The 13,644-nt window shown below is 41.9% G+C and overlaps 1 protein-coding gene across 2 annotated transcripts in view; it reads left to right on the forward strand.

Annotated features, from left to right (window-relative positions):
- The window catches only part of LOC137305345 (synaptotagmin-1-like), a 116,241-nt gene that overhangs the window by 101,694 nt on the left and 903 nt on the right, over positions 1-13,644 (forward strand). For both annotated transcript variants that reach the window (XM_067974183.1, XM_067974184.1), the window contains 3 exons: positions 5,202-5,369; positions 6,646-6,763; positions 11,762-11,895. In XM_067974183.1, the coding sequence (XP_067830284.1) occupies positions 5,202-5,369; positions 6,646-6,763; positions 11,762-11,895 (420 nt within the window). The remainder of the gene's footprint in view (positions 1-5,201; positions 5,370-6,645; positions 6,764-11,761; positions 11,896-13,644) is intronic.

A 13,644-nucleotide genomic window follows, 5' to 3' on the forward strand; every position in this document is an offset into this window, starting at 1 on the left:
GAGCAGTTAGTAAGAGCCAGATCTTGACTATAATAAACTGGGAGAAGCTGATTTATGAAATAGACAAGACAATGTACCGGAGGAGAAATTGAAGGGATGAGTATTGGAGATGCTCAGATAGCTTCTAACATTCTGAATGGTGAATTTCCACAGAGGCTCATAGCCAAGAAATGTATTTATATTCAATTATTGTTCTTTGTGTCTGTATCGTGGTATTTACTAACTTTGAATCAAAGGCCACAATCTCATATGGTGACAATAGCTGTTTACCAAGCAACTGCATTGGATTATATCCAGAGATTTGTATCTCGCAAAGAACAATGTAAGTATTTACAGGCGAATGGCTATTGCATTGCAAATCTTCATATCAACTTGCAGAAGCTAACAATGACTGGCTGTAATTTCTCTGTGTATCTACCTATTTCTATCTGAATGTATATTTTGCATCTTTGCTCCCCTATAGCCCAGCAGGCAAAAGCAGGCCTCTTATATCACTAAGCCTCATGAACTAGAAGCTGACAGGTTAGATTCCCAGTCTATGCTGAGTTAATTCAACCGGATCAGCAATTGGGATGCTACATTTGGCCTCAATGACCCCCTGGCTAAGGAGAGGAAGCAAATAGTCCGCTTCTGATTACTATCCAACCGTTCCTGCTGGAAAGTGAATTCCGGCTGAAGACAGGATCAGGGTGGCTGTGATGCCTTGCACAGTTGACAAGCCTGCTGACATTCATTGTCTGCGTTCAAATGCTAGGGCAGTGTACCATAGCATGCCCAGCATCTGTGGAACCACACTCCAGAAAGAGTATGTACCTTCAGGAGAGGAGGGGGGAAACTGGCAAAAGGAAAATCGGTATATATCAGTGGAACTATCTTGCTATCGACATGGCAGCTAACAGTGACGGATTTAGGTGGGATGTGTTGCATTCCAGTTATCAACCCAACTCCTGCTGGCAGCTCAACCCCACCCTATTGCTCCTAACAACCCCGACTTGATCCAATCTGACTCCTGCTGGCAGCTCATACACGCAAGTAAATGGATTTACAGCTGACAAGTCTGCCAGTCTTAACAGGAAAAGGATGGACATATGTGAAATGTGAATTTATAAGTGTTAAAAGTTTTTTTCAATAAAGATATGAATGAAATAAATAAAATAATCACACACTCAAATGAATAAACTCGTGGCTGACTCGCCCCACAAGTCAGGTCAGTTTGGAGCTGCCATCTTGAATCAAGTTAATAAAGCGACTGCATCCACACCCCCTCCTAAATCTACTGCTGCTTCTGACCACGCTCCGTTTAAACTTTGACATCGTTCTCTTCCAACGGAAAACTAATTCAAAGGTCTGAGTATGAGTAATGGGCTTGATACTTGTATTTATCCCACTCCGAAGAAATCCGCACAGTCCTTGAGGCAACATTTTCTATCTGCCAATTTCATAATCTCAATTATGTACAGGGAGCAAGACTAAGTAGCGGCAAACAGAAGAAAAAAAAACTCCATTACCACTTTACTTACATTTACTTTTTCATTAAACAACAACTTTAACGGAGAAAAAAGATTTCACAGTTGGGAAAACGGATGCTGAAGTAGAGAGAGATCAGATGGGGTGACCGAAAGCTTGGTCAAAGAGAAGGTTTTTAAAGGAGATGGGGAAGGCGGAAAAGTGGGGTGGTTTAGGGAGGGAATTCCAGAGAGTGGGGCCGAGGTGGCTGAAGGCAAGGCCGCTATTGGTGGAGCAAAGGGAGGCACAAAAGGGTGGAGTCAGAGGAACAAAGTGTTTGGGGAAGGGGATATACGGCTGAAGGAGCTTGCAGAGATCAGTTGGGCCGAGGGAATATAGGGATTTAAAGATGATGGATGACAAGGATTTCAAATTTAATATATTGGGGGAAGGGGAGCCAATGTAGATCAGCGAGGAGAGGAGTGAGGGAGTTTACCCATAAAGGAAAGTAGAACCCTTACCCATTGATTGCGTACAGTGTGGGCAGATAAGGAAAGTGTAGGGGAGAAAATATCTTGAAATAAGAGTCTCACATTTGCAAAGCCTGCTGTGCTGTGATAATACTGCGCTGTTTAAAGGGCTTTTAAATACACATGTAACCTAATTTATGATGGGATATTGAGTTTTTAATACCATAGTTAAACTGGAGTGATTTCATGAGCGAATGTATTCCTTAGCTGTAATAGCCCTGGCTGGTATTTAATCACCAGGCTGGCAAAAAGCATGGGGGAGGGATGAGTGCAGTGCAATGCACAGGTTGAATGCAATTAGCACAGTAAAGGGGAACATAAGAACATAAGAATAGGAGCAGGAGTAGGCCATACGGCCTCTCGAGCCTGCTCCGCCATTCAATAAGATCATGGCTGATCTTCTACCTCAACTCCACCTTTCTACCCGATCCCCATATCCCTTGACTCCCTTAGTGTCATGTGCCAGCTTCCCACAAAGAACATGAACATCACATTTCACCACTGCGCTAAGCAGACATAGCATCAAGCCACAGTGCACCAGGGAATGTGCCATTGCCCGCTGCGCCAAGCACATTTTATTTTTAGGTTACATGTTCTGTTAAAATGCAAGTAAACTCTGCTACCTGCTGCGTGAATGATTCTCTAATAATGTGCACCAAAGTTCACGGTGGGAGTCAGTTGGCAGTCAAACTGATTTGAATTTGGTCGCTGCTTTGTATTCCAAGTGTTCACCAGATAACATGAACAAACCCCACATTATCTGCTTGCTCTGTGACATTACCGTTCTAAACTGCTCACTTAACAGAAACTTAAGCCTAAAGTTAATTATGCCACCATTAAACTCCAGTTACTGATCTGAGACCTGACACCAGTAGCTTCAGTTTTAGCTCCTATTAGTGCTTGGCTGCAACTGCAATTCTACTGCCCAGGAGAGAGCTGTGTGTGTATGTGTGCTTGATTGCACAGGTGCGCAAAGTCAGCTCCCAGCAGTTAAAATCTAATTGCTCAAAATTCTCATCAGGCCAGAATGCAACTACAGACAAATTACCCAACAAGAACCAAAATTAGGGGCAGAACCAAGGACTGCAAGGATGCCACTCAGAACCTCTTCCAAGGCCTTAATGGAACTCTTGCCAGCTGAGAACTGGAGAGAGTTCTATTGAGGTCCTTGGAAAAGCCCTAGAAGTCTGCCAGACAGAAGCAATCAGTCCTGGAGGGGATTGATTACCTTTCTAATACCAGCAACTAACTGCCTTAATGGATGAAGATAATAAAAACGTACCTTTATCTTTGGCCTGGGAAGGTCCTAGTTGACTCCGCCCCTGCCCAGTAAGTTGCTGCAGGCCACTTTGAGTTGTGCTGGTAGATCAGGTCAGGTGCTGCTGATGTGATTTTACAGACATGACCAGCTGCCCTAACCAGTAGCCAGTGGTGGACGTCCAGCCCATTCCTCCCACTTCCAGCAATGGAGTGGCCTTATCAGAATTCCGGGCCCTAAGTGTTTAGAGTGTGTGGGAAGGAGCATCACCATGCTTTAAGCATTCAAACTAACACCAGCTTGGCTTACAAAGTGACCAACAGACCCACCTGAGCACTTTGTATGCAGTTGTGATGATGTATTGGAGTTATGCTCCAGGATATTAGAGGTAAGGGGAGGGAATGGCAGGAAAAACTCTTGTAACCTGCATCAACAACAGAGCTGGGATCAGTAGTCCAGTTGCTACATTCAGCTCTGTGACTGCCCCTTCCTGGGAGTCGATCACTAGTTCCCATCGGGCCCTGACTCAGATTTATGTGGCCTCTTCAGTGTTATTGTGAAGTAGAAAACGCTTCAGAATAGTGCTAAAGTTGTAGTATAAATACACAACAGTAGCAAGATGACAACAGTGAGTGTAACGGGTGTATAGACAAAATGCTTTTATTATTTTTTCTTTCTATTCATTTAGCAGAAATGTTCACTTTTATACAGTAGTGACATAAGTGGAACTGAGTGTAGCAATTAAGACATTTTCTATTATTGACATAAGTGGAGCTGAGTGTAGCAAATATTGTGTGGTAATTACTGACACCAGTCATGTTGTTGTTGATGCAGATTGCAAGAGTTTAGTTCCCCCATTTCCTCCCCTTAACCCTAATCTCCTGAATGTGCGGACTCTTGCTGAATTATGGTACCACGGGCCTCTGCCACAGCATTAAAACTGTTTCTAATTTGGCACTAATTAACAATTTCACTCAGAGGGATCACAGAATGGCTGTTGCATGAAATGGAAAATAGTCACACTGGTGCAGTCGGAAGTGCTTTTCTGAGTTTGGGGCTGAGCACATTGTTGAGCAGAGTGAAGGCAGCTTTAGTCTACATCTATCTGACCTGGAATGTTTGGTGCTGACTCTGGTTGCCTGAAATATGAAGTGTTCCATTTCCCCAGTGTTAACATGCCTCACCTTGATGAGCACAAGATTCACATAATAAGAGTAAACTTGCTTAACATTGGAATAGAACAGTTTATCATTGCATAAGGATAAACTAATAGCACCGTGGGAGTACCTTCACCACACAGACTGCAGCAGTTCAAGGCGGCAGCTCACCACCACCTACTCAAGGGCGATTAGGGATGGGCAATAAATGCTGGCCTTGCCAGCGACGTTCACATCCCTTGAATGAATTAAAAAAAAGGAAGAATGCAGCTGTATCAGGGCAGCACTCTTTCAATACTGCACTAAAGTGACAGCCTGGATTAGACTTGGCTCACTATATCATATACAGATAACTCATCCCACCTTATCTCCTCTGGCCCTACACTCAGAGATCCTTTGACTCTGTGCATCCCCAACCAATTCCGCTCCAACACTGGTGGCCTTCAGCTATCTTGTCCCTACTCTTTGAAACTCTCCCTGAACCGCTACACCTTGCTGTTTCTCTCCTTGCATTTAAGAGCCTCCCCACAACCTATCTTTTCAACCATGATTTTGTCATCTCTCCTAACTCCTCTAGTACAGCTCAGCATCTGTTTCTCCTCTTTGAAGTGCCTTGGATTGTTTTCTGTGTTAAAGCCACTATATAAACACAAGTTGTTGTTCAAAAGTAGGAAAGAATATTTTTAATTTATACTGAGTTCTGACAAAGGATCCCACCTGAACCAGCAACCTAACCTTTTTCAGATAACTGACCTCCTGCACATTTCCAGTGTTTTCTGTTGTTACTTCAGTCTTTCTTTCCTGTTCCAGATTCCATACTCAGAGCTTGGTGGCAAAATCCTGGTGATGTCGGTGTACGACTTTGACAGGTTTTCGAAGCACGATGCTATTGGCGAAATTCGGATTCCGATGAGCACCATTGATCTAGCTCATGTGATTGAGGAGTGGCGAGACCTTGAGTCAGCTGAGAAGGAGGAGGTACGGAGTTAATACTCAGGCAGCTGGCTGGGGTTTATTACAGACTCCCTGAAGGACAGGTTCTATTCATGATAAGGAAGTTATATAAGTGAAGCAAGTGAAAAGCAAAAGTACTCACTCAAAACAGACCTGAAAAAGAAGGCGTAATCCCTCTCCTGGACCAGGACTGTGTTCTTCAATTAGGAGAGAGGAGAGACGATTCTGAGACTGCCAGGGTGACCCCTGATCTGGTTTTGAACAGGACAGTCCAGTTTTGTGGTGGCCGCCCAATAATTTTTGCAGCTCAAAACCGGACATTAAAGCCCTAATGTTGAGAGACCGTGCTTTGTTTGATAATGCTGCTGTGAAGCGCCTTAGGACTTTTTACTACATTAAAGGGACTATAATAATGCAAGTTGTTTTTGTTGTTGCGGAAGTGCAGAATGGAGAATTAAGACTGGAGGCCAATGCATCTGATTTGCGGTGCTCCCAATTTTCTAGCCATTGATTTCAATTGTGGAGTTTAAAACTCTGGCTTTTGATCCATATATTTAAGAGAAAACATTCTGCACATGCACAGCCGGTTCTATCCAAAACACAAAACTATCCCTAATTTAGCATTAATTAGCACTAGGGGATAAATTCAGTTACTCCATGCTCTCATGGAGAACCATGCTCAAAGCAAGCGTGGGTCAGAGAATCGTGTTTATTGTTGTAGCTGCGTGTCTGATCCACCCTACCTTTGATTCCAGCTCCCTGCTGGAAGCATGAGATCAGTACATTCACTCTTTAGCAAGATCACTCAGAGAGGCCACAGACTAGAGGACCCATTACTATGCAGCTAATAGTGATGTAATAATCTGGGAATGCTTGATGATGACACTGGGTTTTTGAAATGGAAATTATACCATTTCCAAGCACTAACATCCCTCACATCGGTGTGCAAAAACAAAACTGCAAAAGCATTTAAGATAAAAACGGCCTCAGCCAGAGACCAATCATCATTTTGACAGCACATTGTTTTGTTCTGTTTAGTGTGATGCACAGGATATTGTGCTAACACCAGTCATTTGCACAAATGGATAGTGTACGCAGGATTGATATTTTATCCATCAGAAAATTCAACCTGATGAGCGAGAACAGTCATCAGCAGCATATAATGTTCTAGGATTCATCTAAGGTTCAGCCAGCGGCCTTATTGCTTAAACTAGACACAGTTAGAGTTCATTTGTGAGGAATCTCAGTTACTCATTTCTGTTGTTCAGATTTTCATTAACATTTTTGCCATTTGTTAAAGCAAGAGAAACTGGGCGATATCTGCTTCTCTCTTCGCTATGTCCCGACAGCAGGGAAACTCACAGTCATTGTACTGGAGGCCAAAAACCTCAAGAAAATGGATGTGGGTGGACTATCAGGTAAGATCTGTATGCTTTGAAAAAAAATTTCTGCTTGAAATTGTTGGGTGTTGTTAACTATACACTGCTGCTGTCCCTCAATACTGCTTATAAGGCCAAAGAGAGGGTTCGTAAAATGCCAGGCAGTGGTCATCCCCAACAAAAGAGAGCCTAACCACCTCCCCATGACATTCAATGGCATTACCATTTCTGAATCCTCCATCAACGTCCTGGGGGGACACCAATGACCAGAAACACAACTGGACCAGCCACATAAATGTCGTGGCCAGTAGAGCAGGTCAGAAGTTGGGTATTCTGTGGTGAGTGGTTCACCTTCTGACTCCTCAAAGCCTCTTCACCACCTACAAGGCACAAGTCAGGAGTGTGATGGAATACTCTCCACTTGCCTGGATGGGTGCAGCTGCAACAACACAGAAGTTCAACACCATCCAGGACAAAGCAGTCCACTTGATCGGCACCCCATCCATCAGCTTAAACATCCACTCTTTCCACTACCGGCACACCATGGCTGCAGTGTGTACTATCTATAGGATGCACTGCAGCAACTTGCCAAGGCTTCTTTGGCAGCACATCCCAAACTTATGACCTCCACCACCTAGAAGGATAAGGGCAGCAGGTGCATGGGAACACCATCACCTCCAAGTTCCCCTCCAAGTCACACACCATCCTGATTTGGAAAGGTCGCTGGGTCAAAATCCTGGAACACCCTACCTAACACTCACCCTTCCCATTATGGAAGTACCTTCACCACATGGACTGCAGCAGCTGAAGAAGAAGGCCCAAAATCACCTTCTCAAGGGCAACTAGGGATGGGCAATAAACGGCAGCCATATACCTAGAATGAATATATATATATTTTAAAAAACTTCCTTTCTCCCTTTTCTTTTCTCTTGCTCTCTCTTAATCTTGCTCCCGATTGCTCTTTCCTCATCTCTTTGTTTCTACCCATTTCTCTATTCCCATCTATCTTTCCCTCCCCAGTCATTGTCTTTCTCTCTCTCTCTTTCTGTCTCTTTGTTTTTGTCTTCCTCCCACATACTCACTGATTATGTTTAATCATTTCACACTAGGCATTGTACATTCAAGGGATTTTTAACCATATGTACACATCCCTCACAAGACATATATCTAGCTAACATACAATACTCATTAGTGTATTTCCCACAATTTAAATCCAGTTGGAACAAATCTACAGATGCAATTAAAGAGGAAGCTCTATCAACTTCTTAAAAAATAAGGCATGTGTATTTTAGGAAACAGATGAAGGCAACAAGAGATTAAGTTCACATCAGGAATGGTGATATGCGCAACTGTTATTGATCATATATGTAGGATGGGAAAATAGGAAGATAGAGAGGGGAAGGCATCCTGGGGTTTAATTTCCGTCTAGTTGTGCCAATTTTTCTTGGCTCTTAAACTGTATCTGACCCTTTTGGTCCAAAAATAACACAGTGAATCTTCGGTTCGATGCCATTATAAAGTAATTTACTCTGCATGCCAGATTCCATCTCCAGGGTAAATGCGGTGTAAGTGTATTTATGAGTCTGAAACTTAGCAAAGACTAGTTTAAATTGGGCTGAACTGAATTCAATCTCCTCATACATACGGTCTTATTCTCTGAGATTCATATTGCATTTCGATTGTTAACCCAGCTGAGGTCTGGGTGAAACCTACTGCTGGTCAGGGACTGGTTAGGTTGGGATCGGGTCCAGGTGGGTTGCTGGCTTAAAGAATTTATACCAGTGTGTGAATGTGTGTGGATACCTTATGTTGTATAGTGAAAAATGTAAGATGTTAAGAACAGAGAATTATTTGTTCTTGGGATGCAGGTGACACGGCCCATCCTTACTTGCTCTGTTTGTATAACTGAGTGGCTTGAATAGGAACAGCAAGTGAAAAGCATTAGTGTACCACTTGAATTTTTATGACAATCCAATAACTTTCATCACCACAAATACTGAATTGAGTATCACAACTTGTCCAAGGTGGAATTTGAGCTCACAATCTCTGGGTTGGTAGTCCAGTACCATAACCACTACACTAACATACCCAAGGTAATAACAAAGTAACTGATATGAACCAGTAACGTGGACAAATTAATGTATTTTATATTAACGTAAGGAGCCTAAAGTACTGGAGACTAAGGGTTGTGTGCTAAATGAGAAGGTGGATATAAGCAACCAAACAGAGATTTGCTTAAGACCAGAGGATGGGAGTGACGTTCATATAACCAAGTATAGAGGGATTGGAAGAAATAAATAAAGGGTGTGTAGCACTGCAAGTAAGGGGGGGTGCGAACAGTAATCACAGGACATTAAAAACAGGGATATTGTCAGATGATTAGAATATGACTGATCTATTTTTCTGAAAATGTCCAACATGATATTGTATATTGTAGGCCTGTCAGTGTGACAATGAAAATCACTGGGGTATATTACAAAGAGAGCAAATCAAGAGCATTTAAACAAGAGTAAGGATGATAATTCCAGGTCCATGCAGTTCATGAAATGCATTACAGGTCTAAAAGGATTTTTTTGATGGTATATGAATATAAAGAAGGTTGGAACAAGAAACAGTCATCAAGCCTACTCCATCCACAGACCATGTACAATATGCCCTATATGGACTCTACCCTACCCATTTCATCTCTGACGTGGAAGTTTTGTATAAATACTCCCTGATACTCAAAGCTAATGGAGCAAAACTCCAGAATATCTATCCATCCCCAAATCTCCACTATTCAGTCCTGGCTGGCTGCTTTCCACAGTTGTCATTCCCTTAGCCAAAGCAGCTTAGGACTCATCTTGTTCTATGGAGTATTTGATATATTATTCTTGTTGATACAACAACAACTTGCATTTTGTATAATGGCTTTAACAAAATAAAACATCCCAAGGCACTTCACATAGGAGAGAACAGATGTCAAGTAATGGTAGAAAAGAGATGATCAAAAGCATGATCGAAAAGCTGTGCTTTGAGGAGACTCTTAAAGATGGAGAAAGCAGTTACAACACAGCGAGGTTTAGGAAGGGCATTCCAGGGAGTAGGGCCAAGGCAGCTGAAGACTCTTCCATCAGTGGAGAAACAGTGAGGGTGGTAATACACAGGAGGCCAGAATTGGACGAGTGAAGGGCAGGGGCTGCAACATAGGGTTAGAAAAGTTTGCAGAGATGGGGTGGAGTGAAGGCAATGGAGAGATTTAACGACAAGGACTAGGATTTTGAATTCAGTGAGTTGGAGCACAGGGAACAAGTGGATAGGTGAGCAGGGATTAATTAGGGACGGTGCAGGCAATGGAATTTTGTTTGAGTTGGAGTTTGTCTAAAGTGGCGCTCAGAGGGCCGATGAGAAAAGAGTTGGAGAAATCAAGTCTGGAGTGGGGAAAAAGGTTTCAGTGAGGTAGGGGCAGAGGTAAGCTGTGTTGCATAGGTAGAAGCAAACTGTCTTCAATGGCAATCCTAACCAAAAATGTATGCAGTTCTTTTGAAGTAATTAACTAACATCACATTAACTGCTTTTGCTGGGAGTCTGTTTCTATATCCATGGCTCTGTGGGGAAAAATATTCATACCTCCAATCTAGTTTAAAAATAATTAATTTTATACCTGCATCCTTCAGTTCTACGCTCACAGTTCAAGCCAAATGAGCTGCTTACATTTACAAGTATGAATCTTGGCACTGAAAATAAGTCCAGCTCTTCATAAAGCCTCTGAATTAGCCTTGTTGCTCTTCTCTGAACACTCTCCAATGGATCAATTTCCTTTTGAAGGTATAACGGCCAGGATATTCCACCATGAGTGATATCACCAATCAGCTGTGCAACGTTAGAATAATCTCTGTTTCAATTTATGGTCAAATGCCCACAAGATGGATTATTGTACTTAATTAACCCAATGTGCAAATTTACATGGGCAAATTTACCCACCCTCCAATGCTGTCAAATTTACTCATCGGCAGGTAGTATTTCTTAGCTGGCTTCAATTTCCATGGGGACAATGGTCCTGTTTTTGGCTCACACCCTGATACACTGATACAAACACTACCACAGTAATAAAAGAATTCGAAATCAGTTTTATTATTATAACGCTAAACTATTAAGCACTGAAAAGAAATCTTACATAAAAAAGAAAAAGCCTTACTTGTGCCTTCATTATCATCCTTTTTTCTTCCTGTTTTCTCTTTCCTATTCCTTCCATATCATATATACTATAAATTTAATTTTACTTCCTAACTAGTATCAGTTCTGAGCTTCCTCTCCCTTTTTAGAATGGTAAACAATTTTACAACACCAAGTTATAGTCCAGCAATTTTATTTTAAATTCACAAGCTTTCGGAGGCTACCTCCTTCCTCAGGTGAACGATGTGGACATCGTTCACCTGAGGAAGGAGGTAGCCTCCGAAAGCTTGTGAATTTAAAATAAAATTGCTGGACTATAACTTGGTGTTGTAAAATTGTTTACAATTGTCAACCCCAGTCCATCACCGGCATCTCCACATCATTTTTAGAATGGCAAAGCCATTTTTGTTTACCTTTATTCTACTGCCGCCCTGCTCCCATTGTCCATTGGGACCAAGTTCTGTTAAAAATAATTTCCATTGAATGCTCGCTCTGAAGGTTTGTTTTCCAAACTAATAGGAAGTCAAGATTGTGAAGACTGATGTAGTCACATCACAACCTTTGACCTGATTTGGATGCAGTTTCCCTGGGTGAAGGAGTTTTGTTTCTTCTCAGCTCATTTGCTGTGAAGCAGATGTAAACATGAACACTGCAATAACCTCAGGAATAGCTTTATTACCAAAAGGGTTTCTGCTAAAAGTATGCTTGCTAGTGGACTCTGCAACCCAACAGAGCCTAAATGAGCAAAGTTGGCCACAGCACTCAGAAGGTTAGATATTACAGTGAATATAACATTCTGGATTTTTTTCAGTCTTACGTGGCAGTATATTATACATAGTTTGCAGTTATTGATTATTCCAATGATTAACATGTCTACCCTAGATCCATATGTGAAGATCCAGCTCATGCAGAATGGCAAGAGGCTGAAGAAAAAGAAGACTACCATTAAAAAGAACACTTTGAATCCATACTACAATGAGTCATTCAGCTTTGAAGTACCCTTTGAGCAGATTCAGGTATGATAGGTGCTCACATTCATTTGCAAAAACCAAGTCAGGTTTTACTTGTGTGTTGTCTACCAACAGAATACCAATTTAAAATGGAGGATAGATTCACACAATTTTGAAAACTTCTGACAAGTATAATCTTCATGGAAAAGCTTTGAGACAATGCTTGTAGCTCTGAAGCATCCCTTGTGTAAAAGCTGTTCTTTGAATCCTATGTTTTCATATCTTTCATTTTGTTGCATTGCCATGGTAACTACTTAGGCCAACAATCCCTTCCTACTACCCTCCATTTAAAATGATTTCTAAATATAGACCCGTTTTTGAAATTCTCTAACAACATCTTCATTGTACAGATTGTGATATTTCTGTTGTCATACAGTTTCTAAGCGGGAGATACTGATTGACAAGCCAACAATCCCTGACAACCTTTCCCCATTTTGATCATTTGTTTTGAGTTGCATTTGTCCCCGTATGTACTAAAGGTTGCCTCATGTCTGCCAGAGGTTTTGACACCAATTGCTACAAGCTGCAGTATAACACAAATCCTTCCCTTGTTTTGTGGCACTCAGCAGTAAAGATTTTCAGCTGATCTTTATCTCCATTTTGTCAGCAAAACGTGTATCAGTAATGCACATTAACATTCTGCTGGATTTTTACATGAATGCACGCACTGAGCAACAGGTAGGGAAAGAATTGCAAATACATAGCTATTGCGATTCTCATCTACAACCCAACCCCTGTTGAATTAACAGTAACTGTACAATTACACAGTTGGTAACCTTTACTCTGTTGAATGAACAGGAATTCCGTGCAGTTACATGGAGAATATCCCTTACACTGCTGAATAAACAGGAATTCTGTACAATTACACAGTGTGTAACCATTACCCTATTGACTAAACAGGTAATCTGTATAGTTTCAGAGAGTAGCCCTTACCCTGCTGAACAAACAGGAACCCTGTACAGTTATACACTTAGAAACCCTTATCCTGCTGAATACAGCAATTCCACACAATGAGTAACCCTTATCCTATTGAGTAAGCAGTAACTCTGCCCAGTTCCATAATGAGTAACTCCTACCCAGCTGAATGAACAGCAATTCTGTAGTCGCACAGCGAGTAACTTTTGCTCTTCTGAATAAACAGGAATTCCCCATAGTTAGTGTGTAACCCTCACCCTAATAAATGAACAAAAATAATAACTTATATTTTAACTTATATCCTGCTGAATATGAGTCTAGAAATTATGGTCCATTTTGGGCACAGAATTGACATAATCTGGGTTGCAGGGAGGACTTTGGAGCAGAATCTGTTTCCTCCTTTCTGGCCAAGTCCTGGAATTCCAATATGGGATTGGGCATTTCTTTCACCCTCCCTCACCCCCTGTTGTGACATTACATTTGGAGGCAGGATTGGAGGCATGCTGGACTCCCCCAGAAATCAGAGACATTAGTTGCTATTAGGAAAGTAACGTATCAACGGGAAAGTAGGGTTGAGGTCACAATCAGATCAGCCATGATCTTTTTTATCAAATGACAAAGCAGACTCGAGGGACCGAATGGCCTACTCCTGTTCTTAGTTCGTATGTTCGTGTGATAGCAGGATCAGGTCAATAGCAACATTCCTCCTTTGGGGTATTTTGGTCAGAATGGCACTCACCCGCAACCACCCCCCCACCCCGACGGAGCGGCAAGCTGCCACTTTGAAATCCCACTGCCCCATAGCGCCATATAAATGACACAGGCGCTTGGCCCAATGAT

The sequence above is a fragment of the Heptranchias perlo genome, chromosome 40, assembly GCF_035084215.1.
Source record: "Heptranchias perlo isolate sHepPer1 chromosome 40, sHepPer1.hap1, whole genome shotgun sequence".
NCBI classification, from domain to species: Eukaryota; Metazoa; Chordata; class Chondrichthyes; order Hexanchiformes; family Hexanchidae; genus Heptranchias; species Heptranchias perlo.